The sequence below is a fragment of the Amphiura filiformis genome, chromosome 10 (genome assembly GCF_039555335.1).
Source record: "Amphiura filiformis chromosome 10, Afil_fr2py, whole genome shotgun sequence".
NCBI classification, from domain to species: domain Eukaryota; kingdom Metazoa; phylum Echinodermata; class Ophiuroidea; order Amphilepidida; family Amphiuridae; genus Amphiura; species Amphiura filiformis.
Window position 1 is genome coordinate 60164833 of NC_092637.1, and position 27475 is coordinate 60192307.

Here is a 27475-nt window from a genome sequence, read left to right on the forward strand (position 1 = left end):
CATTTAAATTGTAACTAAACAAGTACATGTAATAGAAAACGTTTTGAAAAGCAGTCTTAAATTGGAGACCTACTGTAAGGTAAAGGTAATGGAGATGATCCTGTATAAACAGTGATCGGAGTGCCCATCTCTCTTTCATTGGCGATTGGGCCAGACTCCTCCATGTAATGTTGCTATAGAGGGATCGCTACACCTCCTCCACAGCGAGTCTGTTACCTTCCCAGCATTTAAGAATACCAGTATCCATTTATACACCTGGGTGAAGAGGAGTAATTGAGATAAAGTGCCTTACTCAAGGGCACAACACGATGGCGTCGCCGGGACTAGAACACGCAACCTTCCATTTATGAGTCTGAGCCTGTTCCGCTCAGCCCTGTTAACCCTGGTAAACAGTACTGACTTGGTTATAAAGTTATAACAATACTTACATTGTTGACAAATTCAAGAAGTCCATCCACATAGGTTGAATTTAGTTTCATTAACTGTAAGCATGTAACAAATAAACAAACAAAAAGTCATAACGTCAGACAATCATACTTGTAAGTAGAATTCAAAATGAATCTTTTCAATATATTTAAATCGTAAATTATATTTCTCCAGCATCAAAATGAGCATGTAACAATGCATCATTAACTCAAACTAGCCAAATCTTTGAGTAGCGTGTAATTCTGTTATACAATAATATTACATACCCAAAAACTGTCAAAATAAACATGTTGATATCCCTTTCATTTGCCATTTCACTGGTCAACCAACCTAATGAATGACCCTTTAAAAATGAATTCAACAACTCTTCCTATACCTTTGTACAGGAGCCAACCGTTGTTAATCCATGATGAACCAACACTTTTACTGTAGCGTATCTGTGAACGTGAGCGAGACTACGGCGTTACGCGAGAGCGTAAAATTCGTCATGTCTGGAACCTTTGTACGTATGCCAGCTTACAAGTTGAATTCAGTATTTATCAGGAAGCGGCTAAACATTGGCGTTTTATTCTGTAGTTTTATTGCTGATTATCAAAAGAGAAATCATCGAAGTTTTTGTAAGGCTGAGTGGCATGATGAACTGACATTCCTCGTAAAATAATCCTGAATTATCGATTTTAGCTTCTTTTTCGTTGTTGAAAGGATTCAATCATGTTTCACCGTTGTTCATAACCGATTAACAACTTCGCGTCCGGCGCGTCTGCGTAGTTACCGGCCGGGCAGCTAAAGCTGCCCTCGCTGAAAAGGCGAAATAAACCACTCAGACGACATCGGACGCATTGTTGTTAATCGGTGATGAACAACGGTGAAACATGATTGAATCCCTAAATATACACTACAGCTTTATCATTATGTGAATTAACTTGGTATTGCCAAGCAGTGTGTGTGATTGGTCGAGAGCATGTCCTAAACAATGTTAACTCATAACATGGTGATTGGTTTGACAAATCCCAAAATTTTCTCAGAACTTCATATTACATCTTGACCTACATCTTATATTTTGTTAATGTTTTAAAAGAAATTAAATCACTGAAAGTGGGTTCTCCATCTTGGACATAAACAATTGTTCATGGCCTCAATTCTATTAGAGAACCCTTAATTTCTGGATGACAATAATCATTGTTCCTTTGCAAGTTCTCCTACCTGTCTATATTCTAATACAATCTTTGGTAAGGGATGAAAGTCTTGTAGTTTCACCAGCTGAAACACAATGAGAAGTAAAAACACCAGATGAACACAACATACGAATATATATACAGAATCTAACTTTAAGAATAACTTAACACTTCCAATTTTTGCTTTTCTGGTAATGTATTTTGATGATGAAATATGTGTTTAACAAGGGAAGAAATAAGATTGGTAAGTGCCTTCTTCACAGTCAGGTCAAAACCATAATTTTCTTTTTATCAAGCTTTCAAGTTTTCACATTGGTTCCAATATAGCTGATTAGTTTCCATGATTAGTTAATTGTGCTATATAGCTGGGGCATAGCATGATGTTCTAGTATGCTATATAGCTGGGGCATAGCATGATGTTCTAGTATGCTATATAGCTGGGGCATAGCATAATGTTCTAGTATGCTATATAGCTGGGGCATAGCATGATGTTCTAGTTGGTAGTTTCCATGATTAGTTAATTCTGCTATATAGCTGGGGCATAGCATGATGTTCTAGTTGGTAGTTTCCATGATTAGTTAATTCTGCTATATAGCTGGGGCATAGCATGATGTTCTAGTTGGTAGTTTCCATGATTAGTTAATTATGTAATATATAGCTGGGGCATAGCATGATGTTCTAGTTGGTAGTTTCCATGATTAGTTAATTATGCTATATAGCTGGGGCATAGCATGATGTTCTAGTTGGTAGTTTCCATGATTAGTTAATTCTGCTATATAGCTGGGGCATAGCATGATGTTCTAGTTGGTAGTTTCCATGATTAGTTAATTATGTAATATATAGCTGGGGCATAGCATGATGTTCTAGTTGGTAGTTTCCATGATTAGTTAATTATGCTATATAGCTGGGGCATAGCATGATGTTCTAGTTGGTAGTTTCCATGATTAGTTAATTCTGCTATATAGCTGGGGCATAGCATGATGTTCTAGTTGGTAGTTTCCATGATTAGTTAATTCTGCTATATAGCTGGGGCATAGCATGATGTTCTAGTATGCTATATAGCTGGGGCATAGCATGATGTTCTAGTTGGTAGTTTCCATGATTAGTTAATTCTGCTATATAGCTGGGGCATAGCATGATGTTCTAGTTGGTAGTTTCCATGATTAGTTAATTATGCTATATAGCTGGGGCATAGCATAATGTTCTAGTTGGTAGTTTCCATGATTAGTTAATTATGCTATATAGCTGGGGCATAGCATGATGTTCTAGTATGCTATATAGCTGGGGCATAGCATGATGTTCTAGTATGCTATATAGCTGGGGCATAGCATGATGTTCTAGTTGGTAGTTTCCATGATTAGTTAATTCTGCTATATAGCTGGGGCATAGCATGATGTTCTAGTTGGTAGTTTCCATGATTAGTTAATTATGCTACATAGCTGGGGCATAGCATGATGTTCTAGTTGGTAGTTTCCATGATTAGTTAATTATGCTATATAGCTGGGGCATAGCATGATGTTCTAGTTGGTAGTTTCCATGATTAGTTAATTATGCTATATAGCTGGGGCATAGCATGATGTTCTAGTATGCTATATAGCTGGGGCATAGCATGATGTTCTAGTTGGTAGTTTCCATGATTAGTTAATTCTGCTATATAGCTGGGGCATAGCATGATGTTCTAGTTGGTAGTTTCCATGATTAGTTAATTATGCTATATAGCTGGGGCATAGCATGATGTTCTAGTTGGCAGTTTCCATGATTAGTTAATTCTGCTATATAGCTGGGGCATAGCATGATGTTCTAGTTGGTAGTTTCCATGATTAGTTAATTATGCTATATAGCTGGGGCATAGCATGATGTTCTAGTTGGTAGTTTCTTTACAGAACACAAACTGTGACCAAGTATATTATTTTTTTGTTCAGTACAACAAAATTATATCAGAGCATTTATTCCAAACCCTGTGATTAGATGAGGGGCTATGCAGTTTATGCTATATAGACAATACATGTACAAGTGTGGATGTTATAATTTTGAATTTTCATGTTTGGAATAATTATGGGTTACTAAATCTACTTCACAAAGATGACTATAAGTCATCTAATTATAGATATTTCTTTGTTCTACTGAGAACACAGAACATAATCTATCAAAACCTTAATGTACATGCTTGCAGGCTTATTTAATTTGGGATGGGGCTGTGATGGGTTTTTTTTTCCATAATTTGTTTTCAAAAATCGAAAGGTGCGATGGTCCTAGAGGTGATTTTGCACCTGTTTGTCCCATTCTTTTCGCTGGCATTTTATTCTATTTACCTTGTCTTGATTAGTATGTGCAATATTTATATATAATATATTTTGTAATTGTATATGAGCCAGTGATGAAGCATAATAAATAAATAAAAATAAATAAATAAATAAAATAATGCTCGTATATTACCAAAAGTTCAAAAACATACAGAGTTTAGCATGTCTGGGACCAAATAATAATTATAGGTTAATAAATGTGTGTCACTTGTTGCTCGAGAAATTGTACAAAATAATGCACTTGTACTGAGATGTTGATACGTCTAATGCATTATTTTGTACAACTCCTCGAGCAACAAGTGATACCCATTTATTATTAAACCTATTTCATACACAAGAAAAAAATTCCGAGCAATTGCCGAATAGGGTGCAACTCTACTAGTCTTATTAAAAAACTGCCCTACCCCATCCCTAACCCTTAACTCACTCCGTAAATGAAAACTGGTCTCAAGTCTAGCAAGTTGATCCCTATTAGGTAATTGTACCAAAAACTCCCATGATTTTTGCTATGTTTATAACAAAAATGTTGGGAAATACAAGCAAATGTAATTCATTAACCCGCAAGAAAAATTACTGCTTCCGACAGCACTGTGCGTAGTACACGGAGTGCGCGCCCATGCAATTATACACAATTAATGCATGGTTCACATTTTTTAAATGTTTGTTATGATTGGTTCCCGCTATTTAAGAGAGTAATGAAAATGTTGTAACTCACCACTGCCTCTGAAGTAGACTTCAAGTTCTGCACATTAGTTCTGGCTAGTTTTTGACCTTGTAAGTTTTGGTCCAGTTTCAGTTGATCAAAAAGAACCTGTGAAAATACACACAGCAACAGCATGGGCATAAAATGTAAGTGTATAACAAGTCTATGTATAATAGCAAGTCAATGCAAGTGTAAAAGCTATATAGCTATACATGACTATGAGTATGATCACACAATAACAATCTGAATTTTGCAAACAACCAACAGACATGTTTTATTAGTCTGTGCTACCATTAAGGATTGAAGTTACCGAGTCTTTTTCTAGGTGCTTCCAAATATTCAAATTTTCAGTCTTTAAAGTTTTCATGAGCATTATTACTTGCTGGAATATGTCACACTATATTTTTTTTACTTCATAGCATATTTTGTGATCAAGGATCCAATTAAAGTGACCTGATAATATGTATTTGTATATTTTTCGAGCACACTGAAAGCTATTATTTCAATGAATCTACCAAATAAGATTGGTGTATATTGAGTCATAACGCACTAGCTGAAGTGCACCATAACTGCTTGAATCACAAGTATCACTGTGTGATTGGTTATGCGGTTTGGGCAATATACAATTTTGGCTGTTGCATGCCAAATGTCTTATTTATTTGCAAAAAAAAAGAAAAAAAGGGCAGTGATTTATAGTGTGCTACACACAGGCACAACGCCTAGACGTTGATCCACAAGCCTCAGCACACTTTACAGGTTGTCGCTGACCTCTACGGCCTCACATCATTCCATAAACCATTAAACAGCAAACACATTATGGTTGTATTCTTGTTGACATTGTACTGACCTGTCTGAGTTGCACATGGCTGCTGACTTGAAACACACATCCTGCAGCCTTGTGGGCTTTGTCTTCAAGCTCATCTATCTTATCCTGGAAGTTGTAATAAAATAATACAATACAGATCCAGGAGAAATCATATGGCACACATTTCATTCTGCTTTGGGTCCCAATTTTGCTCTGGATAATAGGGTATCTTTCTGCTATTATATCTGTCTGTAAGTCAGTGTTCAGGATATGACTTTATCATTATAGTAACAAACCCACAATAATGTAATATTTCTTGTTTTGGTCTGTATTGTTTTTAGGAATGGTGCATTGCTGAGGGTTTTGCAATGCAATATTATCAAAGAGGATTTTGAGCTAAGGGGTCTGGTCTTCTTATGTACATTGTATTGTTGGGTGTGGCAGGGTTTGGCAATTTATTTGGGGTTTTTTTTCCTTTCCTAGGGTTGGCCAATTATATTGGTTTATATTGGTTTCTTTTGCAAAGCCTTAAAACATTCTAGTCTAGAGAGAAAAGAGGACTTGTTCTTTGCCCAAGTAGCAAGGGTGAAACTATTGAATGATTTTTTCTTTAAATACATACCCTAAGTCGTTTTCCATAATCTTTCAAAGTCCTCACATTGACACCTATACCTTGCACTTCCATTGCTGAAATTAACAAACAAAATCAACAACCATTTTACTATTTTGTATCCACTGTTTGTGTCTGTTGTTGTTGAATTTGAATGAAATAAAGATGAATGACTGGCTATTTTACATGAAGTTCAATGAACATTGACAATAGCAGGAAGCCCATTTAACTAAGTCTACTTTTCACAATTTTGACATGCTTAAACAGCATTAACATAGTTATAATCATTCCAAACAAAAGCGAGATGTGACAACTCACAGCGTAGGGTTGGGGTATTCCAGTTGAAATCCATACACTACCCCCTATGGAAGACATGACCTTAATCTTCCACACAGGGAGTGTGCATTTCAAATGGGGTTGCCTGAATGGGTGACTTCATTTCAAACCTACACCCCTTGTGTGGGAGATTAAGGTCATGTCTTCCATAGAGGGTGTATGGATTTCACCTGGAATTCTAACTCTCTTCACCTCCATATCATAGATGTGTGCTCACTTATTTCAGTGTATTCTTATTTCCTGGTGTAAAATATTCACGAGTTAGTCTAGTGTAAAAACTCTGAAGGAATAAAGCTATATAATTCTTCATTATAAGCACCCATTTCAATTTCACTGATGTTACCACGTAAAGACCTGTTAAATATCAAGGAAAATATTAGAACAAAATTATAAAACAAAATCATACTGTTCGCATGGCAAGAATTGTTCTTATTGAACCTGGATGAACCATTCAATGTCAAACACTGTTCTCCAGGGTCAATAGACGGAAGGTTTTTATGCTGCTCTCAGTAGGAGCGAGGCACAAACAATACAGTATTCCACACCTGCCTAACACCCTGATTCGTTCAAGAATGGTGTATCACACACAGAATAATTAGTCTGTGCTATATAAGCACAGCTTGTGGACGGTGTAACTGATTACACATTGACCTAGTAAGAAAAGAAAGACAGTTTACCAGCTAAGATTGGGGTGAGTTTGGCCTCTACACTGCTAAATAAGTCCCATAGGTTGTGTTTCTTGAGTTGTTGATATAGAACCTCCATGGCAGTGCTCAGGTTTGTCAGATCCTTTTGCACAAGATTGGTTAACTTCACATCACTCTGAAATGAAACATAACCACATACAGGGGATTGATAATTGAAATTAGGGATTCAATCATGTACAACAACGATGCAAGAGCGGTATATACCACTTGACAGGCAGTATGTGCGCAAATTATAGCAATTTTCATTGTTATTTGCCCTACAGTGTACGTACGCATCGTAGTTTGCTCAGGGCATGTGCATTTTGAATCACCCGCCACATTTCATATAGTACAAGAAAGCCATTGAACAGTGTAGCGGTTCATTCAAGCATATCGATAGACCAGTCCCTCACCTTTTTTGATAAACAATGATGTCAAGTGGTATATAGAAATATGTTGACGCGTAGGATGCAGTTTTGTTTTACTGATGAACCACTGTATAACATGATTGAATCCCTTTCAACAACAAAAGCAAGCTCAAGATCATCTAATTCACATGATTATTTCATGAAGTATGTCAATTAGTCATTGCCACTTAACATTACAAGAAGAACAAATTTGGTTAAGTTGATTTCTCTGCTGATATCGGCAATAAAACGACAATGTTTAGCCGCTTCCTCCAAAATAATGAATTCAACATGTAAGCGTGTATATGCATACAAGATCCAGGCATGACATATTTTTATTGGCTCACGCATCACATGTATGGGTGCTTCCAATAACTTGTGTTCGCATAGGCTACTGTAAAAGTATAGATTCATTGATCAACGTTTAACAACATTTGGCTCCTGTACAAAGGTATAGGAAGAGTTATTGAAATGAAATATTACAATATTATTAGTAACAGCTTGTTTAACTGCTAAATCACTCATTCCAACATTCTCTGTTCAATCCCCTTACGCCCACAAATCATATGTTAAACATTCATTTTATTAAAACATTTTTTTAATTTGGAATATGTATGTCCACACTTCAACTTGCAAAAATCATAATTTTAAAATGTTCTTTCACCTAGCTAGCACTTCAATGCCACCAGTCTTGATAGCTCAGTGGGAAATATTAGTTATTGCGCAGGTTCCTTTCTATATCTTTACTTTGTTTTCATAGCTCTGCAAATGATATTAAACATACAGCAATGATGGGATTACAGTTAAAGGTTATTTTCCTTCAAAATTTTTACCTGTAAAGTTTTCCTGTCCACTTTCTTGATGACATCGAGAACATCTGAGAATGTAATGGGAGGATGGTCTGGGTCCAGGAGCCATGCTGCTACTTTGGGATCTAGTACTTCCCACTTACAGCACACTAAAAGGAACACAAAATATATGACAGAGTCAGCCTTCAATTTCTGTATATTAAACCAAGCATCTCTTTAGACCCTCCCTCGGGTCCATTGAGAACGACTGGTAATGTAGATTACATTAAATAAACCCGATACATGAACCCTCCCAATCTGTAGACAATTTCCCTTCCACTTCCCAGCATTTTGTGGGAATTCACTTTTACCAATCCTGGGTCAGACAAGTTTTCTATATATCACATCCGTGGTCTCACTGTCTTGCAGTTTGTGTAAGCGGCTACTTAGCCTGACCAATCAATGTAGATCTCAGCAAGCAAGGCGATATTTGAAGTGGTTTTCATTGATAGTCTATTGATCATAACCAAATGACAATAGAACTGGGTCATGCTTGTTATGTGCCTACCATATTTGAATTGACAATGGGGCGGAGCTATCATAATTGATGCCACAATCGCGTTAAATAGTTTGATAATTATTTAGAAGGAACTTTTCTATTCAAAATGTAACAGTCTTGGATTAGGAGAGCTATTATAAAAAATAAACAAGTTGGTCTGTAGATTAATTGAGTTTTCGTCAACACACAGTGCTCCAGGAGCGCTATAACTTTGTTGCTGGCAGTCAGGGCTTAGTGGTGTCATGGTATTAATCTGTGGAGTGAAGGGGAAGGTGGTTTTAGCTCTAAGTATTTACCCACAGATGGAACCTCAGAGAGTCTAGCATCTCTTTGGATCATCCTTCTGGATCCGTCTAACAAGTCCATTCAAAATAAATATAAAGTGAGATAAGTAAAAGCTTTATGTAGATACTCAGCTTTCCTACACTGACCCAGAGAATCTTCTCTCATATGAGATACATTTTTCCATATATTGCACAATGCACTTTTCCAGGTCCTCATCTCTGAATCAACACATAAAATCATACATGGTCCTCTCATCAGTGAAGTACCCAATAGGCCTGTTATCGACACATGATTTCTAATTCAACACTTCGTCGGGGAAAAAATACGACAATTGACATGTGTCGAAACTCGTAATGAGATTTTAAAATGCTGAAAAAAGTCGATAGATAAGCTTAAAATCACGCCGACATGAGTTACGATTGCCAACTTCCTGGTTCGTTCTACTTCCGGGTTCGGGTCAACTTCAGGAGGTAATTTTCAACGTTCCGATGGAAACATGATCGTATGGTAAGCTTATTCGGACAAAATAGCATGGACATTTCTTTCTTTTTTCTCTTTTTTAGTGATATGTGTCGTATTTAGGGTCATATCGACGATAATATGACACATATGACAGTCGATAACAGGCCTAGTACCCAATAGTAATACAATAGTGAATAATTGTTTGGAAAATGGACATGTGAAAAAAATCAAGAGTGTCACTGTTTGTGGACCATTTTGACAAAAAGGATTGGAGATGCAACCTCCCAGCCCAGGTTATCACATGCGAATCCCTGCCCAATCATGTCAATAATAAAAGATCTTTTTCTATCAGATACAGGTACTGAAGGGATATGTAGGTATCAACAGAAAATCCAGAAATACTGGAAAAATCTTGACATTCTGAATTCTCCCACACTTTTGTACTGTATCTACAGTTTGGGCCAGAGAAGAATGACAGTTTGTATCTACATTTAGAGAGCATGCACATCGTAAACACAGAAGTGGGATTCTGATTGGCTGATTCAATTGTCTGACAATCATAACAACAGACCAATAATCTGATTGGCCGATTACAAAACGTTGGTCGGCGCAGAGCAGCACTCTTGAAGGGAACACAAAGCTCTGCGTATGTCGCTCATATAACAGGGCCCTCACATCAATCTAAGCAAGGGCCGTTTTTCTCTGAAACCGAGTGTAGTAACCAGAATAAGCCATGGACACAATGAATATCGGAAGTAAAACAATTACCATTCCGTAACAGTTACATAACCTGATCAATTTGAGATTTCAATTTATTTATTTATAGTATAGTAGACAATAATTGTTAAGGTCCAGCACAAACGGGCTGTAAAATTGGGCATTTTACTTTTTACAGACACTGGCTACAGTGGCAAAAGTTACTAAAAATACATTTTAAAATGAAATTGTATAATCAATGCCTGGGAGAAATCTGTTGTTTCTATTGTGTATTTCAAGGTTCAATGGACCATGGACGGATCATATCTCTGTCTAGTCCAATTAGGGTGGATGGACTTGTTAGTTGACCAAAACAAATCACTTAATTCTAGTACTAGCAATTAACCTCTTCAAGTTCAGCAATTAGCATTCTTTAGCAATGGACAATCACTCAGGAGTGAATATCACAGATGACCTCCAATCACATTTAACTGTAACAAGCTGGTCTGATTCTATAATCTCAGTAATCTGTATCCTACACAAATTATTAAAACTTGATACATACACCCCCCCAAAAAAGGAACACCTAAAATTTTAGGGCTTTTGGGGAAATAATGTATCTTCAATATGAAAGATCAAATTTTTCAAATGATGACTGGCTTTTCATCCCAGCTACGTACACTTTAAATACATATCATAAGATTTTAAAAGTTTACTTTGAGGACTATTAAATGTCAAAAATGTCATTTTTTAATAATTTGTCATAAAATATGTATCGCAAATTTCAAATAATAAAAATTATTTTATATCAGAAGGACATTCCTTGGTGTGTCTGATGTGCTCTCAGGTCCCACAAAAATACTGTGCAAACGTCGCTATCCGTGTCCTTAAAATCTAAAATTGAGGCCTACCATTAAAAAAAATGTGTTTCCAAATTTTGAGTTATATTGTTCTAGTGGTTAAACATGAGAAGCAAAAACGTGTATAACAATGCTCCATAGGACAGTACATACACTTCTAACGTGGTAACCACAAAAATCACTATGTTTTTGTTCATACCATTTAAATGAAAAATCTCATGCATTTAATTTCACTGGGGTAATGAAATAATATGAGCTTTCTTCTGATACCAAAATCTCAGTTTTGATGAAGAAAGATGGGGGATGAGGTTGTCGATTAGGTCTAGGACCTTTAAGAGCAGAATAAAATTGTAGCAAAAGCAAAACAAAACAAAACAAAGTTGTCCTGTAAATTAATTCAACTGTTTTTCCCAAATCATCCAGATTATGGTCAGTGACCAGTAAAGCAGATAATTTGATAGCGTGACTTCTATCTGCAGACTGTTAATTACCTGGCACAAGGTGAAGGTCCAGTCATGCTGTAGCAATGGCCACAGGTCCAGTCATGCTGTAGCAATGGCCACGACAGGTCCAGTCATGCTATAGCAATGGCCACAGGCTCAAGTGCCCATCTCTTTTCCTTGATGTTTGTGCCCAAATTAAATTGTTGGGAGATGGGTGGGTAGTCACTGTACTTCTCCTGCACAATGAGTGTGTCTTTTACATTCCAAGTACTATATTATGACATTAAGAAACATTCAAGGTGCATGGCATTGTCTCAGTATGCAACATGATAACACTACCCCTGGGGCTCGAACCTGCAACCATCTGATAATGAGTCTGAATCTGCTGTGCCGGTCACTTACTAAGTTTCAATAATGGAGATATTCCAAGATTGCACTAATAGGTCATGCACAGGCCTAACACGGGGCCACTTGTAGACTACACCAAACACAGGGATGAAAACAAGCACTCATAGAAATACCTGAAACTGCTTCATTTTTGCCTGAGAATGTGTATTACCCTATACTAAACAGGGAAGATCCAAGCAAAATGCCTGAAAACTCTCTGGAAATATATTTGAGCAGACAATGTACTTCAAGAATGGACACAAGATCCCTTGTCACACTAAAATGGAATGCTGGCTTTCAACAAGAAGTCCATGCCACATTATTACAAACATGGAGAGGTTATCATAGGGTTCAAAGTCAGCAAAATACAGCAAAGTTGAAAAAGTCTGTTAACAATCATAAATTGAACATATGTACCAGGCATTCCTTCCATTTCATCCATCCCTGCCCCACTATGCTGAAAGAATCTAGTTGAAGATGATTGCACTCGTCTTCAATATTATCATAATAACCATCCCCACATTTCTTAGAGGGAAGGCAGGAAATCATATGCGTCAATAAACTACTTGTAAGTTGTATGAAGCATATTTAAAATTTGCATCGTTTATGTTACTGTACAATTATCATAACAACAAAAATGGTAAAGCAAGTTTAAAATGAGAATGAAAGACCAGGCTCATACAAGCTCTAGGCCTCGTACAATTTCTGGTTTCAAGAAACATAGATTTAGTTTTTTAATAAATGTACTTACTTTCAAAGGGCTGTAGTTTATAATGTGTCATAAGTGTGTGCATCAATTCTTGCGCATCAAAACAAATCTTCCTGACTCCACTCTCCATCAAAGACAGAAACATATCTCTTCACAAAGGAATAACAAACAAAAATGGTAAAAAAACAAGTTAAAATGAGAACGAAAGACCCGATGTCTTGATGTCTTGGTGTGCATAATATGCTCAGTTGAACGCATGTCTATTCATTAACACTCTTATCTATAAGATTCAAGATGCTTAAAAAGTCCCCCCTTAACCCTAACACCCCAAGGGCTTTTTGGCAACTGGAAGGGAAAGAAGGAAGGAATAAAGAGAGAAAACAAAGAAAGAAGTTGTCACTTATTGAAAGATCACATGAGTAGCCAATGAGCAGCACTTTCTAATTATGCACTGAGCACTGTAAAAAATCATACTTCCTATAATAGAAGACCGAATTAAAAAGACTAGTTTGCATCTGACGTCAGGGCAAAGGCACGATGTGATTGGTTGCTGACCTGCATGTAAGTATAGTATTTGTGGTCTGGTTGACTTAAACTAGTCTTTTAATTCGGTCTTTAATTATAGCTTAGAGATCTTACCTTGACCACTGATCATTTTGACCATCTCCTCCATCAAGTGGGAAGAGAACATACCACTGCTGTAATTGTTGACAACTGCCCTCTCTTGACTCTGCAATGTCACTCCTATTTGGTGTAGCCAATGAATGGGTTATGGATACTGCTATGCTATCAATACCATCATCAACCTCCTTCTTCGTGGTCTGTAAATTAAATAGCAGGTTTCATTTATCATTGGGCTACTCCAGTTGAAATCCACACACCCTTGTGGAAGACATGACCTTAATCTTACACAGGGAGTGTCAATTTCCATTTAAAATCTACACCCAGGCTTTTTTAGAGGTTTTTTTTAAAACTCTTAAAACAGCCTGTTATCTGGAAATTTGAAAGATCATGTTCCAAAATGACATGCATGGTGTTGCGAACATATATTCTATTTGTTGTTGAAACTTTTCTTTATATTTTGATCAGGTTCCCTGTGCAAGTATGATTATCACTTATCAGTGCAAAAATCATTCAGAAGGTGGTACAGTATTAAGGAAGTGGGCACTGTAACAATGCTTCGATAGTTTTACCCTGGGGGGAATGCAGAATGTTTTTTTTTAAATTTCATCCCCAAACATACCATTTTTCTCTTGACATGGGGGGAAAATACAGTCTCATCTTTAGATCAACATGTAATAGCCCAGATTTGACCACTCACTATAGTCCCAACATGCCAAGTTTCAAGTTGCCCACATAGTTTCAAATATTTTTACTAAGTGTGCAACATTCCAGTTTTGTTTAATGACTCCTTTTAGGATAAATTGTTCTCACAGCACTAAAAGTTACAAGTGGTAGTAATCTAAGTAATAGCCACTCGCAACTTTCCAAGAATATTTATAACTTCCAATTTCCCAACATGCAAGTGCCAAATTTGAGTCCTTATTCCCACCGCATTTCAATAATTTTGTAAGTTTATTTCAGTCCAACTTCTCAATTCCACCACATATGTGATTATGTGAAATGTATACTGAAATCCTGTGAAGTTTGCTCTCACAAGAGTGTCAAAAAGGTGAATAACAGAGACTGTGTGGCAAAGAGCTGTAAAAGCTATTTTGGACCAATGACCAAAAATTGACTCTCATAATGGAGCTTAAGGAGTGCAATGGGCTATTCCAGTCGAAATTCTCTGGAAGACACAACCTTAATATTCCACACAGGGAGTGTGAATTTCATATGGGGTTACCTGAATGGGGGATTCCATTTGCAATCTACACCCCTGTGTGGGAGATTAAGATCATGTCTTTCACAGGGGATATATGGATTTTAACAGGAACAGCCCAATTGCTACTTCTCCCAGACCTTTTACCTGGCTAATCTCCCTGAGCTGTGAGGACTTATCCTTGTACATCAATGTCATCACCACTTCCGATGCCTTCTTTAGTCTCTCTTCAAGTAGTATCCTATCATCATGGGACATCTTGGACACGTCTGTAAATGAATCTCTTACTGAATGAGATGCGATGGGTTCCTTCTCCATCATCTAGAGAAGAAAAACATTGCACAGTACATCACACACTTGACTTACTTATTCAGTTTTGTTAACAATCAAGATATTGCATCCAATACCCCCGGCCCCCAACTCAACACAAAAGTTGGCAACCATGAGAGTTACCAAATCTTTTTGCAATGATTTTTCATCACATTTACCCTCCTTTTTCATGCAAAATCAAGACCAAAATTTGGCCAAAAACAACCCCTTTTTTGTGGTTTTCAATGACTTGAATTTCCAATACCCCTTTTCAATGACTAGAATTTCACACCCCTTTTCAGTGACACTAAATATTGATAAAAAAATTACTGGATTTTCCCAAGTACCCCTTTTATCCAAATTTCGCGGACAGTGCAAATTAAATACCCCCTATTTTGCCGATTTCAAGGTCAAATTTCATGGACTGTCCAAATAAAATACCCCTATTTTCCCAATTTCGGTCCTCGCTACTGGTAAAAAATTACCCCTTTTCCGCTATTTGGTAACTTTCATGGTTGTCAATTTTTGTGTTGAGTTGGAGGGCTGGGCCAATACCATCAGACATTATCAGCCAAATGATTCTGGGTGGTTGGTCAAGTGAGAGACGGTCATCAATTCCTTCCAATGCCTGGTCCAAACAGTGCCAGAGTTGAAAATCTAATCTGCATTTTCTGTTCAGCAACACTCTTGCATGCATGAAACCATGTGATTAATCAGCCTGAATCAGTCAGGCGATGATGTCTCAAGGTATCGGATGCAACGTTGTATTAATGAAACATGTACATTCCAGTTTTTGATTAATTTTTCTACGTTTTTTAACCAACTGGATGAATTATCTACACCAAGGTATCAAAATAAAGCTCAAGAACAGTGATTTAATTTTTTAATAATCAAATCAAAGTATGCTAGAGTTGCCAACAATCTAAAACACAAATTGCTATGAAATCAGTTTTCTCCTGATGACAAAATCAATAGTTGTACGAGTCGAAACTGTTCGCCGTCAAATAGCGGCGAAAGACGGATAACGGTCAGTTTCCATTGCACATTGTTTACCGGTAAATACACGATGGACAGCGTCGATTGACACTCTCACCGCTATTTACCGGTAATTAGCGGGGAAGGTCAGTTTCTATTGAGCAGAATTAATCCCTTTACCGTCTTTTTACCGGTAAATGGTCCCAATAGAAACACGCCTTTAGAATCAGTCACACTCTCTGTTGTTGTTTTCAGAACTACATACCTGCTTGATTGAAATCTGTTTTGTCTGTCCACCTTGGTGTTTCTTAATACTAGCATCTTTAAAAGGAGTCTGAAAACTTGAGGATGACACTTTCCTTTTCCTTGGATTACCTATAATTAAAAAGGATTATACACAAAGATATAAATAAAGAAAACAAAATAGGGACCAAATAGTACCAATGTCAACTTTTACACAATTGGGAGGGAGGAATTGTAAAGTAAATTATGGAATGATTCGAAATGTCAACAAAACCAGTGTTAATTTTAGCATTATAGTATTAAGCATGAACAAATCTTTGCTGATCACATATTAGGTAGTACTAATGCTCGACATAGAACAAAATTAGGGGTTGACATACACATTATGAAAAGTATTTATAGAGGTTAACTGTCAAAATTGGGAGTCCTGGACACTCAATGCATGAAATGCACAGTGTGTACAATAACCTATTGTAATGTTCAGAGTATCCTGATTGAATTTACACAGGAAAGTCAACTTAAACCACTCTACAAAGTTCCCCACAACTGGAAAATATATACCATGAGTTGAACTTACATTCAGTTCCTGAGTAATGAGCAATAGAACATTTTAAATCATAATCTGAAGGAAAAGTTCGGAAAACCAGGTGCAGCGACCAGAAAAGAGGGGTACCACCATTCAACAAAATGGCAGACAAGAAATGTGATGAATCAAGGTACCCTTTTGAGCAAAAATACTTATTTTTAAACCAATGTCAACATGGGGCTATCAGGTAAAATATTTTCCTAATATATTGAAATAACACCTCCACTATTTGGCACATAAATAACATGAAAAGAAAAGTGCAAATTTTCATTATTTTTTGGCAATCTAGATTTGGACAAATTGACACTTGACAATGTAAACATCAATCTCTTATGCAAGACATATCCTACGCTTGATTGTGTCTTTCATGCAGATTTGTGTTCAGGCTAAATAGTTGCATTTGTGTTAGCATTGGTGACACAGAATTACAAACTGGGTCATCATAAACAACGGGCATCTTCAGAAAACTTCAATTTGAAAAGGTCTATTGAATTTTGACCAAATGATGTCATGGCATTTTGCTGTTTTGACAAAAAGTAGTTGCTCATTGCCCAGGAACCGAGTGTAAATCCAGTCAGAAGATCTACGATGTTCAAAATGAACCGTAACAAGTTAAACAAGCAATTGGTTATATGAACTCATAAAATGTTTTCAATTTCAAATGGTAACTAAAATAAAACTTATTAGTTGAAATAAAATATGTTTCAACAAAATAATAATTCAATCAATGTATTGTGACAATAGTATACCTCCTGCTGAAGAACATTTATCACTCCTACCAAATGAAAGAAAAAAATGTTATTTTAGAACATGTAACATGAATGATTGCACTGAAATGGTAAAGCATAGAAAACAGGTCACATTTCACAGCCATTGGCCAGGGTAACTGATGACTACATCTATTCTAAGCCAACTTCCATTTTTGTCTGACAGAACAAAATGTATGTATACACACACATTTGTATATTGTTAAGAATTCATGGGTACAGTAAAGATAATCTAAAATGAGAACAAAAAATACACCAAAAACAAACATACTAACTAGACCATCAGAAGTGAAATTTGGGGGTCCTTTGAAATTGCTGAACAAGAAAAAAAAGTTAAGTTGACTTATTTGAATTTGTCTTCTAACTGGGCCTTTTGGGCTGCCCTATTTCCCAAGCTTGATCTACACATGTATAACACCTTAAGGGGGTACTACACCCCTGCCCAATTTTGGGCCTATTTTTGCATTTTTCTCAAAAATTAAAGCGCATTGGTGACAAGTAAGATATGTATATTATAGGGGCAAGGACTACAACTATTGCACTGGAAATTTTATTTCAGCACAGACAATAGTTATGGAGTTACAGTCAAAAATGAGGGAAAACCAATATTTGATCAATAAATCAATAACTACTTGCTTTGAGTTGCTGAATTTCCAGTACAGTAGTTGTTGTCCTTGCCCCTATAATATACATATCTTACTTGTGACCAATGCGCTATAATTTTTGAGAAGAATGCAAAAATAGGCACAAAATTGGGCAGGGGTGTAGTACCCCCTTAAAGGAGTATTTCGTGATCCTATCATCCTCTTTTTATCACTTTTTTAAAAATAGATATCCACAAATAAGGAAATCTATTACATTTTAGCTGCTTAGCAATCATCTTAAATGACACACCTGTGCCCTATTTCACAAGCTTGATTTCTTATGGCCAAACACCCAAATCTGACCAACTTAATTCCTATCATATTGATAAATGTATAAAATAAGAAAAATTTACATTTTTGGCCTTCAGCATCATCTTTAAATGATTATATTTTTGGCTGCATCAATCCCATGATGCACTGGGCCTTGTTTACATACCTTCACCAGGTAACTCACCTTCCACCAGCATCAATCCTTTCATCATTGTGTTCTACCCGACATCTTCCTGACGGAAGTTTTCCAACAGATGATGACATGTCCGACAGGTATGTTCCTCCTTATGACACAATGGCCTACAGACTGATGAGGATGAACCTGCTGCAGTCATCATCAATTCATCTTCTTTATGCAGAGTTTGGCCGCCAATCAATGGTTTGTGGTCTGTGTTGTTCCTCATCACCTGTGCTGACTCATGATGCTTGAAACTAGTTTTGTCTTGTTTTGATTTATCTGTCACGCCTCTGCTTATATCAATTTTCTCCTCAGAACAACTGTCTTGACGATCTATCCTGTCACATCTTTCTAAGCTGGGCCTGTTTTTCTGGATTGTTTTATTATCATTCATCTTTGCACCAAAAGCCCCATCAATATTCTCAACTCCAGTGTCATCAGTACACTTTTCTATATCTGTACAGAACATATCAAAATTAACAAGTTGACTCACATCTACAGAGAAATGAATTCTTTGAGAACAATTTAGGCTATCACTACCAGCTGTTTGCTGATCCACGGTTATATCAAGCTCATGGTTGTTGGTTTTTTGGATCCTTCCTGTCTTTGCTGAATCTCTCTGACCCATACTTGCACCCAACTCAGCTAGGTCATCTTTGTTATTATCAACCTCATCTGTCCATCTCTCACCTATATTTACATCAACTTCAGATAGGCTATCATTAACATTCTTAATGATTTGACTTTTATCAGCAAGTGAATCGTTATGACCTACATGTAGATCATGCTTACTGGTCACAGTGTCACTCTGACCTATATCGACATCAATTAAAGGTAGGTTTGTGATATTACGGACATCATTTGTTCTAGCTGCATTACCGACTATGCCTGTAAGACCCATATTTACATCAAACTGGGGTAGATTGGTAATGTTGGTATCACCCACTGTGGAGCACACCTGTCTGCCAATATTATCTGCTGTCTTCAAACTTGGCAAATATGTAGCGGAAGCACAACTGCTACTTTTGACAGCAGAGCCCTTGGCCATGTTATCATCACTGCATGGTGTACTCTTGATGGAACTGAGTGGGCCCAAAGCCAAAGAATCAGTCAGTACATCTGATATTACGTCTTTTGTGGACTTTTGAGGTGCAAGGCCGGTACAGGTAGACTGTTGAAGAAAGAATGAAAAGAACACTGAAAAAATGAGTACATAATTTTTCTTCTCTGGTTGTTTTGGCCATGTCATCATCACTGCTCATTTTTAAGTACATGGGCATTTCACTGAACACATATATTACAGATCAATTACTGGTATGTGTGGTATTGGCCATCAGTTTTACAAAATGTCATGTGTTTGCATCATTCTTGTAAATACTGTGCTTTACATCTTACAATTTACATTACAGTAGTATCAGTGATCCTCGAAAATCAGTTCAAATATATATTCTTTTTTCAGGATGGCTTTAAAGATTTAAAAGGGGAAGTCAACAAAATTGTTGTAGGTATTTTTTCATATAAAAACAAAAGGCAAAAAGAAAGAAAACATCAGTGTTGATAAATATGATATGGACTTCATTCAATAGTATGTGGCGCTACAAGTACGCACAGGGTCTTAGCTAGCCACTCACCCCGGGGGGGTACTCAAGTTTGGTTTTGGTAGGGACGTGCCGCTGAGATTTTGGAAGTAGACCCATAAATATACCAATTTTTCAAGAAATTTGGACCCATTGATATACCAAAAGTCAAAATTTTCGGCCGAATTTACCCAAAATTGTCTTAGTTTTTACAAATTTTCCCAGAATTTTGGGAAAATTTTGACAATTTTGGCTAGATTAAGGAAAAATTGGGCTGTTTTCCGAAAAAATTGAGAAAATTTTGAAAAAAAGGACCCATTCATATACCAAAATAGGCTTTGAAAAAGGGGTCATTGATATACCAGAAGGCTGAAAATGCTACCCATGTTTATGCACGTCCCCCGTATGGTCATTTGTACTGAGTACCCCGGCCACTCACCCATCCAAGCAAGATTAATTCCATGATTTATTAAATATAATGTTTAAATAAGTTCTGTGAACCATTAAGACCAGTGTAATAGTATGAAGGCTAGTAACAATATAACATTTGAACTGACTGAACCCTACCTACTGAACCCATGTGACTGAACCCAAAAAAATGATGAGGTCTTGTTTATGATTTCAGGGTCAAATTTGGGACAGGCAGTTTTGGTGAAAATTACGGGCACTTGTCAAATACCGTAAAATTCCGTCTACAAGCATATATATGCCTCTAAACGAGTTTTTTTTGACACAAGAGACAAGAGGCAGACACTCTCAACAAAAAACGTTATTTGGAGTTTGAACAACTATATTACTGATAAAGGCGGCTGTACAAACATGTATATTTGTAAGACCAATCTATTGCAATGTTTTTGAGAAGGGTATTGGCCTTTCATATATCTTTCGTTAAAAAAACCCTCGTTTAGAGGCATATGCTTCTAGACGGAATTCTACGGTACTAGCTTAAGACCATGCACATAGGCAAACTCCTAACACGACTATAATATTAGGTTGTGTTAATAATTAGCGATGATTTATTAGATTTTCTGATTTAACAAATCACTGGTAGTGTCTTTTCCATGATGGAGAGGTAGATACAAAATAATACTTGCTGCTTTGATTTAGGAGAGATTTATGGAGAGATTATTATGTGTTGACCAAATATACCATATAAATGTTCTGTTTCTTTTTACAAACTATTTCACTTAAAACAGTAACATTAGTCTAGATTTATTTCACTTAAACCAGTAATATTAGTCTATTGATTCAAACAAAGTGTCATATTTATGTTCATCCCTTGAGCAGTCAATTATAAATCAGACTGACCACAATGACTCAATAAAATAGTGAACATAATATATTCTAAACATGGAATTGGCATAGAATTGGTTCAAGTACCTCTTGGATATCAGTTGGCAACTGGTGTAGAGTTTGTAGCCTCTGGGTTATCACAGCTGTGTTGTCATCTTGTATCTCACTCTCTTCTTGTTCACAGTAGGGTAGATGAGATGAGTGTAGGGCTAGTGGTTCTTGGTGGACTGCTTCACAGGAGGGATTTGCTGCAGGAGATGAATGAGGAGGTGCTTCTTCTTTGATATGTCTATGGGGGACATGCTGGGTTGTCTGAGTGTTATGGCTGTGGCTTATTCTGTAGCGCTGTGCTTGCACACTATCTACAAAGACAGAACATTGGGCTATGTAATTAATACAAATTTCTGGGTTAAGAAAATGGGCTATTCCACTTGATATCCATACACACCCATGGAAGATATGACCTTATTCTTCCACACAGGGAGTGTGAATTTCAAATGGAATGGGTGCCTCCATTTGAAATCTACAGTACATCCCCTGTATGGGAGATTAAGTCTTCCATAGAGGGTGTATGGAATATCCCATTTTGCATTCTGGTTTCCATATGTGATGTTATCAATCGGTAAGTTACACATTTTTGTAGATTATATTTTATTTAAATGCTTTCTGAAGTATTTGTTTTAAAACAGACTGCATAATAATGTGACAATAAATAATCATTTACTCACTCAATGACACATACTCATTCCTAAAACTTGCTATGAATTCACTCACTAGATATTGACTAAGTCTTGGTTACTTTGTGTTATTTATCAGTAAATTCTATTACGATTTATACTCATACTGAAAATGACTTAAGACTTACACCTATCAATACTGAATGAAGAATCTTGATTGTTTATATACAGTTGATCAATTAAGCAATCAATCAACGGACTATAAAGGGAGTCTATGTGTCTCATTGCATGTTAAGCAATATAAATGTCACCATGACCAGTGCTAATTGATCAATTTATGATCAGCTCAAACATTATGTAGTTTGTGAGCTACCGTAATAAAGCATGCTGGGCCCATTAAAACTCCTTGATCCACAGTGATAGTAGATTTGTAACATAAAGTTATGTTATTTGCACATGTCGAGGGCAGGCGGCAAGTTTGGAATCAGCATGAAAATGCATTACAATGAGTACAAACAAGTCTAGTAATTGGTCCAGAGGTTTTTGAGATAACTTTTATTTTACGAAAATATTTCAAGACTTTGGATTTTTTATGTTGAAGGCTATGGCTAGCACAAAGACCACTGGACACCACCATGAAAGGAAACGGGTTAATGTTTGTAGCTATTTGTTATTCTATAGTATTGACCTACTTCTTGCCTGCAGTCTTTCTCTCTGATCTTGTAGTTTTCGCCTATATGCTTCCCTGAGTGCCTCTAATACTTTCTTGGCATCACAAGACAGCCCATATACTTCACATGGATGAGGAGGCTGCTTTAATGGAGTCCACACACTGCACATTCTAAACACATCAGAAAAGTAATTACACTTTATCACATGAGACTATGCAAACTGAAATAACAAAAAGAAACCCATTTTAATTCTGCAAATTTGTACCTCATTTGTCTGTATAGCTCAAATTATAGCCATGGTGACTCCAAAGATGCAGATTTAAAAGTTGCACTATAAAGCAGCTACATGAATGGACTGGACAAGGATGACACACATGTGACCAGTGATGACCAGGCACTTTAGCAACATTTTTAATATGTTTAGGTACAACTTTTAAGATGCATTTTTTCATTCAAAGGTTAACCATGGAAACACATTCTGGGCTATTAAGATCAAATCAGCCGTGAGCATAAAAATTTGCAGAACAAAACTGGCTTTCTTTTTGCTATTTTGAACAGAATATAATTAGTATTTTTTCTCATGGTGCATCAAACGCCCCTCATGTCAACCAATTTTTTTGTACCTAGTCTTAAAATATGCCATTGGTCATAAAAATAACCTATACCAAATTTAAATTCATTCCGATGTCGTCTTCTGGGTCCACCGTGAGGTCCAACTTTAGGCGTGATATCCTGCACTATGCAGCACAATAGACATAAGGCAGCTATTCTAATACACAGATTATCGGTACAAAATAATGGCTGCCATGTGCTTTACTTCTGTATTTGAGTGTTCTGGGGAATGTTGGGTCCTTTTTCAGTCCCAAAAATCATATTATAATGTGACACCTGTTGGGACATGACAGTGTTACAAAAATTTAATAGCTGCTCTATGTATCAATATTTTAAATCGGACATTGCTGCCATTTAATGTATATACTTAAGATTAGGTTACAGTACATAAGCCGGTGTGTGGGCAAAGGATTAGAATTTGCCAGTTCATATGCAAAATTTCTGATAGTTGTCATATAATTTACGCTTACGCAGCCGGGTTTTACCTGTACTGCTAGACAACCTAAAGATTTATAAGATCCTCCTTAAAGGTAGATCTCACAAGAGATGACAAGATTGTTGAACTGTGTATGATGTTTCTGAGTAGTCAGCAATCCATCAAACCCACTACAAATTAACAGCAATCAGGAGCACTTCATAAGGCAAGATGGATGGCCAAATTGGTGTACTCCATCAAGATCTCCGCACAGGATCACATTCTACAGCTTCCACAAGGCACAGGGACTACAAAACATCAGCTGCCCAAGCAAAGAGACTTTCTCATATACAGCTCAAGGCGGATTGACTTGTAGTGTTGTTGCTGACCACGGAATGACCTTACCTGTACAAGCACCTATGGCATGTGAACATATATATGTAAATGCTGCAGTGTCTCAGAACACACTGAAGCAACATCTCTGGGACTAAACTGAAGAGATGGTCTCATTTACACTCTTCAGTAGGGGAGATTGGGGTTAGTTGAAACATTTTTCACAAAATCGTCTTTTTAACGCAAACCGATTACTTTCAAGAAACACTAACCATATCAGTATAAACATATACATACATGCTACAAATACAGCCTTAAATTTTATTGGACCTGCTTATGATTATTCATATAATCCAATTTGAAAATTTGAAAAAAAAGTAGTTTCAACTAACCCCACCCTTGGGGTAAGTTGAAACATAGGGTGGGGTTAGTTGAAACATGGCTTGTAAAAATTTGAAAATAATTATTATTGTGTTGTTAGGGTTGTACTTCCTTTGAAGGCACCCTTTAACATACAATCAGTGTGAAAAAATGAATAAATAAATATGTGGGAGTGCGGGTCAATACTTTGGACACAAGGTGACGAGTGTCACCATGGACCAAAATATGAGAAGCCTAAAATATTATAAAATGTACTTTCTGTGTGCACTTTTTGCTTGTATTATTGCTTTTTAACCATATTAAAGCAATATTGAAGAAATGGTAAACATGCTACAAATTTAAAAAAAGTCAAATTTTTAACCATATTTTTCTATGCGATTTTCACGTGTCAACTAACCCCACCTCAAAAGTTTCAACTAACCCCGATGCCTATTTTTACATTTCAAAGTTCATTACACAAAAGAAGAAATACAATAAAACTTTTATTTAACATTATTCTGGGACTTACTACTAGTGCTTATGATACTCAAAAAATAATCCGCTGAATCTTCAAACAACATGGAGATAACGCATCTTTTCTGAGGGGTATAAAAATTAGTCAGTAAGTCAAAAAAACAGATATTCCTTTCCCAAGCCAACACTGGTGGGGCATCAGTGCTGTTGCTAATTTGGTGGATGACCCTTACTAATACCTATTACTAGGTGCCAGTATTTTACCAAATTAATTTTTTGTGTCAGAAAAAAATACAATGTTTCAACTTACCCCGCGTTCCAACTAACCCCAATCTCCCCTACTTTAAAGAGTGCCGACAGAGGAGAATTAAGCAAGCACTGCCTAGTAAACTTCATGCAGTTAAACCTTGGGAAGAAATGGTTGCACCATGTAACATAATTATTTTGGTACCGGCTTTGGAAAGCCAAAAGTTCCCTGAAAATATTGATCCATCAACAGTCCTGGCTGATTAGCAAAAAATGACATTTTCACAAATTATTAAAATGCTAAAGATAGGTGATAAGAGTTCCTTGCAGAGAATGTAGAAAACTGGCTACACTCTGCTGCTTCAGTCCTCAATCCTCATTAGTCAATGTTGGACTGCAGTTGGTGCCATCATTGTAATCAATGATCCTATTGATCATGAGTAAAAGTAAGAAACTGAGAGACATCAAAATGTTCCACAGGTTGTCAAGCACGACGGGAAAAAGATGCCCAACCTGTGTAAGTGTAAATTATATGACAGCTAACAGAATTTTTGGACATGAACTGGGTTATCTTATTTTCATCATTGTGGTAAGTTTTTCTAATAGTATATTAACTTTGTTATTTAGGGAAATTGCATAATAACACATGCCCTGTGTTTACTGGGTTTTTGTAACCTAAAATTATAAGTCTAGGTACGCTAATGGCAGCAATAATGTCTAATTTAACATATGGACACATTGGGCAGCTATTAAAGTTTTGTAACATTGCATTGTCCTAACAGGTGTGACATACTTATAATATATGATTTGGGACTGTAAAAGGGCCCAGCATTACCATAAGTACCCAAATCCAGAAGTAAAGCACATGGCAGCCATTATTATGTACCGAAAATCTGTGTATTAAAATAGCTGCCTTATGGCCATTGTGCTGCATAGTGTCCCAGATAACACACGGACGTCGGTCGTCGGTCCGACGTCGGATATAAGGAGCTAGCAAAGTCGACCGGACATCGGGATTCGTGTCGGGTGCTCATCGGGGGTGCATCCTGCCGTCGACACGTAAAAGACGTTGTTCCAACGCTGGGCCGTGCGTTTTGCCTACTGTCATGCCGATTTTATTCCGATGTTTAAAAAGGGTTGTCCCGGCGTGGGACCAACTTTTTCATGTCGACTTGAAAAGGATGTCGTTCCGACTTAGGGACAATGTTTTGCCGCTACGGACCTTACTTATGCCGACGAGAAAAGTGCGTTGGGGCCAACTCTTTGCCTCACGCTAGTGCCGATGGTATACCAACATAAAAAGTACGTTGGTTTTACTCACTTTTTGCCAACGGTCCTGCTGATTGTATATGATCAATGATGGTCCGACTTCGTAAAGTACGGCAACGGAAGTTGTGAAGGCATCGTAGTGAGGAGAATCCTAGTTGTAAACACATAAAACCATGACGTAGTCATACACCGACCATGATAAAGTAAAGTACATCATGAAGTAACTGTATGCCCCCGTGGTTAAACATGTTTCGGTTGACCGTTTTCTTTCACAAACATCAGTAAACATCTGTGCCTACCTGTTTCGAGATTTAAAAAAGATCTAATATAGTAATACATTAGGCCCTAACTGGTTAACCATGAGTGAATTTGATGTAGTTGAGGTTTACATGTTAAAAATTCAAATTGGAAGAAAAGTATTTAGAAAATACTTACTTGAACCTGCATAGGCCTAAGCTAGATCCTTCTACTTCTACGCAAGTGCTTGTCAAAGCCTGCTCGGCAACTAGACAACACTTATCTCCTCATCACTCTTCAATGAATACGAGCAGCAATCATATAAACAGTAATGTACAGCCAAAAAGATATAATATTATCCATAACTTCCAAAAAATATTAACGATATAGCGCTTGTCTCTTTGTGCCATTTGAATTTCAACTGCCACGCACTGATGTATGTAATTCTACGTAGCGCACATTGGCTGTACATGTTTACGGCAACGGAGGCCAAAAGTTCACTTCCAACACTGGGCAACAGGGGTTAAGATCAGTTCAAATGTTATAACGTTTTTGTAAAGTCTCATCACCCGTGAGCTGCCTACTCATTTCAAAACAAACATCGTCATGATAATAGCTAGCCTATGACTGGGTCATCATTTCAACTCTAAAATCGAGATATTGCTAGTAGGCCTAGGCATGTGCCTATTTATTTTGGGGGAAATCTTTTTATAGTTTTGCGTTCATTTACACAGGTTATTATTAGGCCTAAGAGTGACGTGAGTTTTAACATTGTTCAACACATTATTACTAGTAGGCCTATAGCACTTTCGACCAGGTAATGTACATAACAGGTATAAGATAAGCCATTGCCGGGGGCTATGAATTAATTAATAGG

At 36.8% G+C, this 27475-nt stretch overlaps 1 protein-coding gene across 1 annotated transcript in view; it reads right to left on the reverse strand.

Annotated features, from left to right (window-relative positions):
• The window catches only part of LOC140163093 (DNA polymerase nu-like), a 35971-nt gene extending 17382 nt beyond the window's left edge, over positions 1 to 18589 (reverse strand). Inside the window, exons 1-12 of the mRNA XM_072186469.1 lie at positions 18441 to 18589; positions 16012 to 16121; positions 14610 to 14783; positions 13280 to 13461; positions 12683 to 12789; positions 8285 to 8409; positions 7036 to 7180; positions 6035 to 6099; positions 5455 to 5538; positions 4620 to 4715; positions 1630 to 1686; positions 429 to 482 (exon numbers count right to left, since the gene is read on the reverse strand). Coding sequence (XP_072042570.1) covers positions 429 to 482; positions 1630 to 1686; positions 4620 to 4715; positions 5455 to 5538; positions 6035 to 6099; positions 7036 to 7180; positions 8285 to 8409; positions 12683 to 12789; positions 13280 to 13461; positions 14610 to 14783; positions 16012 to 16121; positions 18441 to 18468 — 1227 coding nt within the window. The 5' untranslated portion in view covers positions 18469 to 18589. The remainder of the gene's footprint in view (positions 1 to 428; positions 483 to 1629; positions 1687 to 4619; positions 4716 to 5454; positions 5539 to 6034; positions 6100 to 7035; positions 7181 to 8284; positions 8410 to 12682; positions 12790 to 13279; positions 13462 to 14609; positions 14784 to 16011; positions 16122 to 18440) is intronic.
• Between the last annotated feature and the right edge of the window lie 8886 nt (positions 18590 to 27475).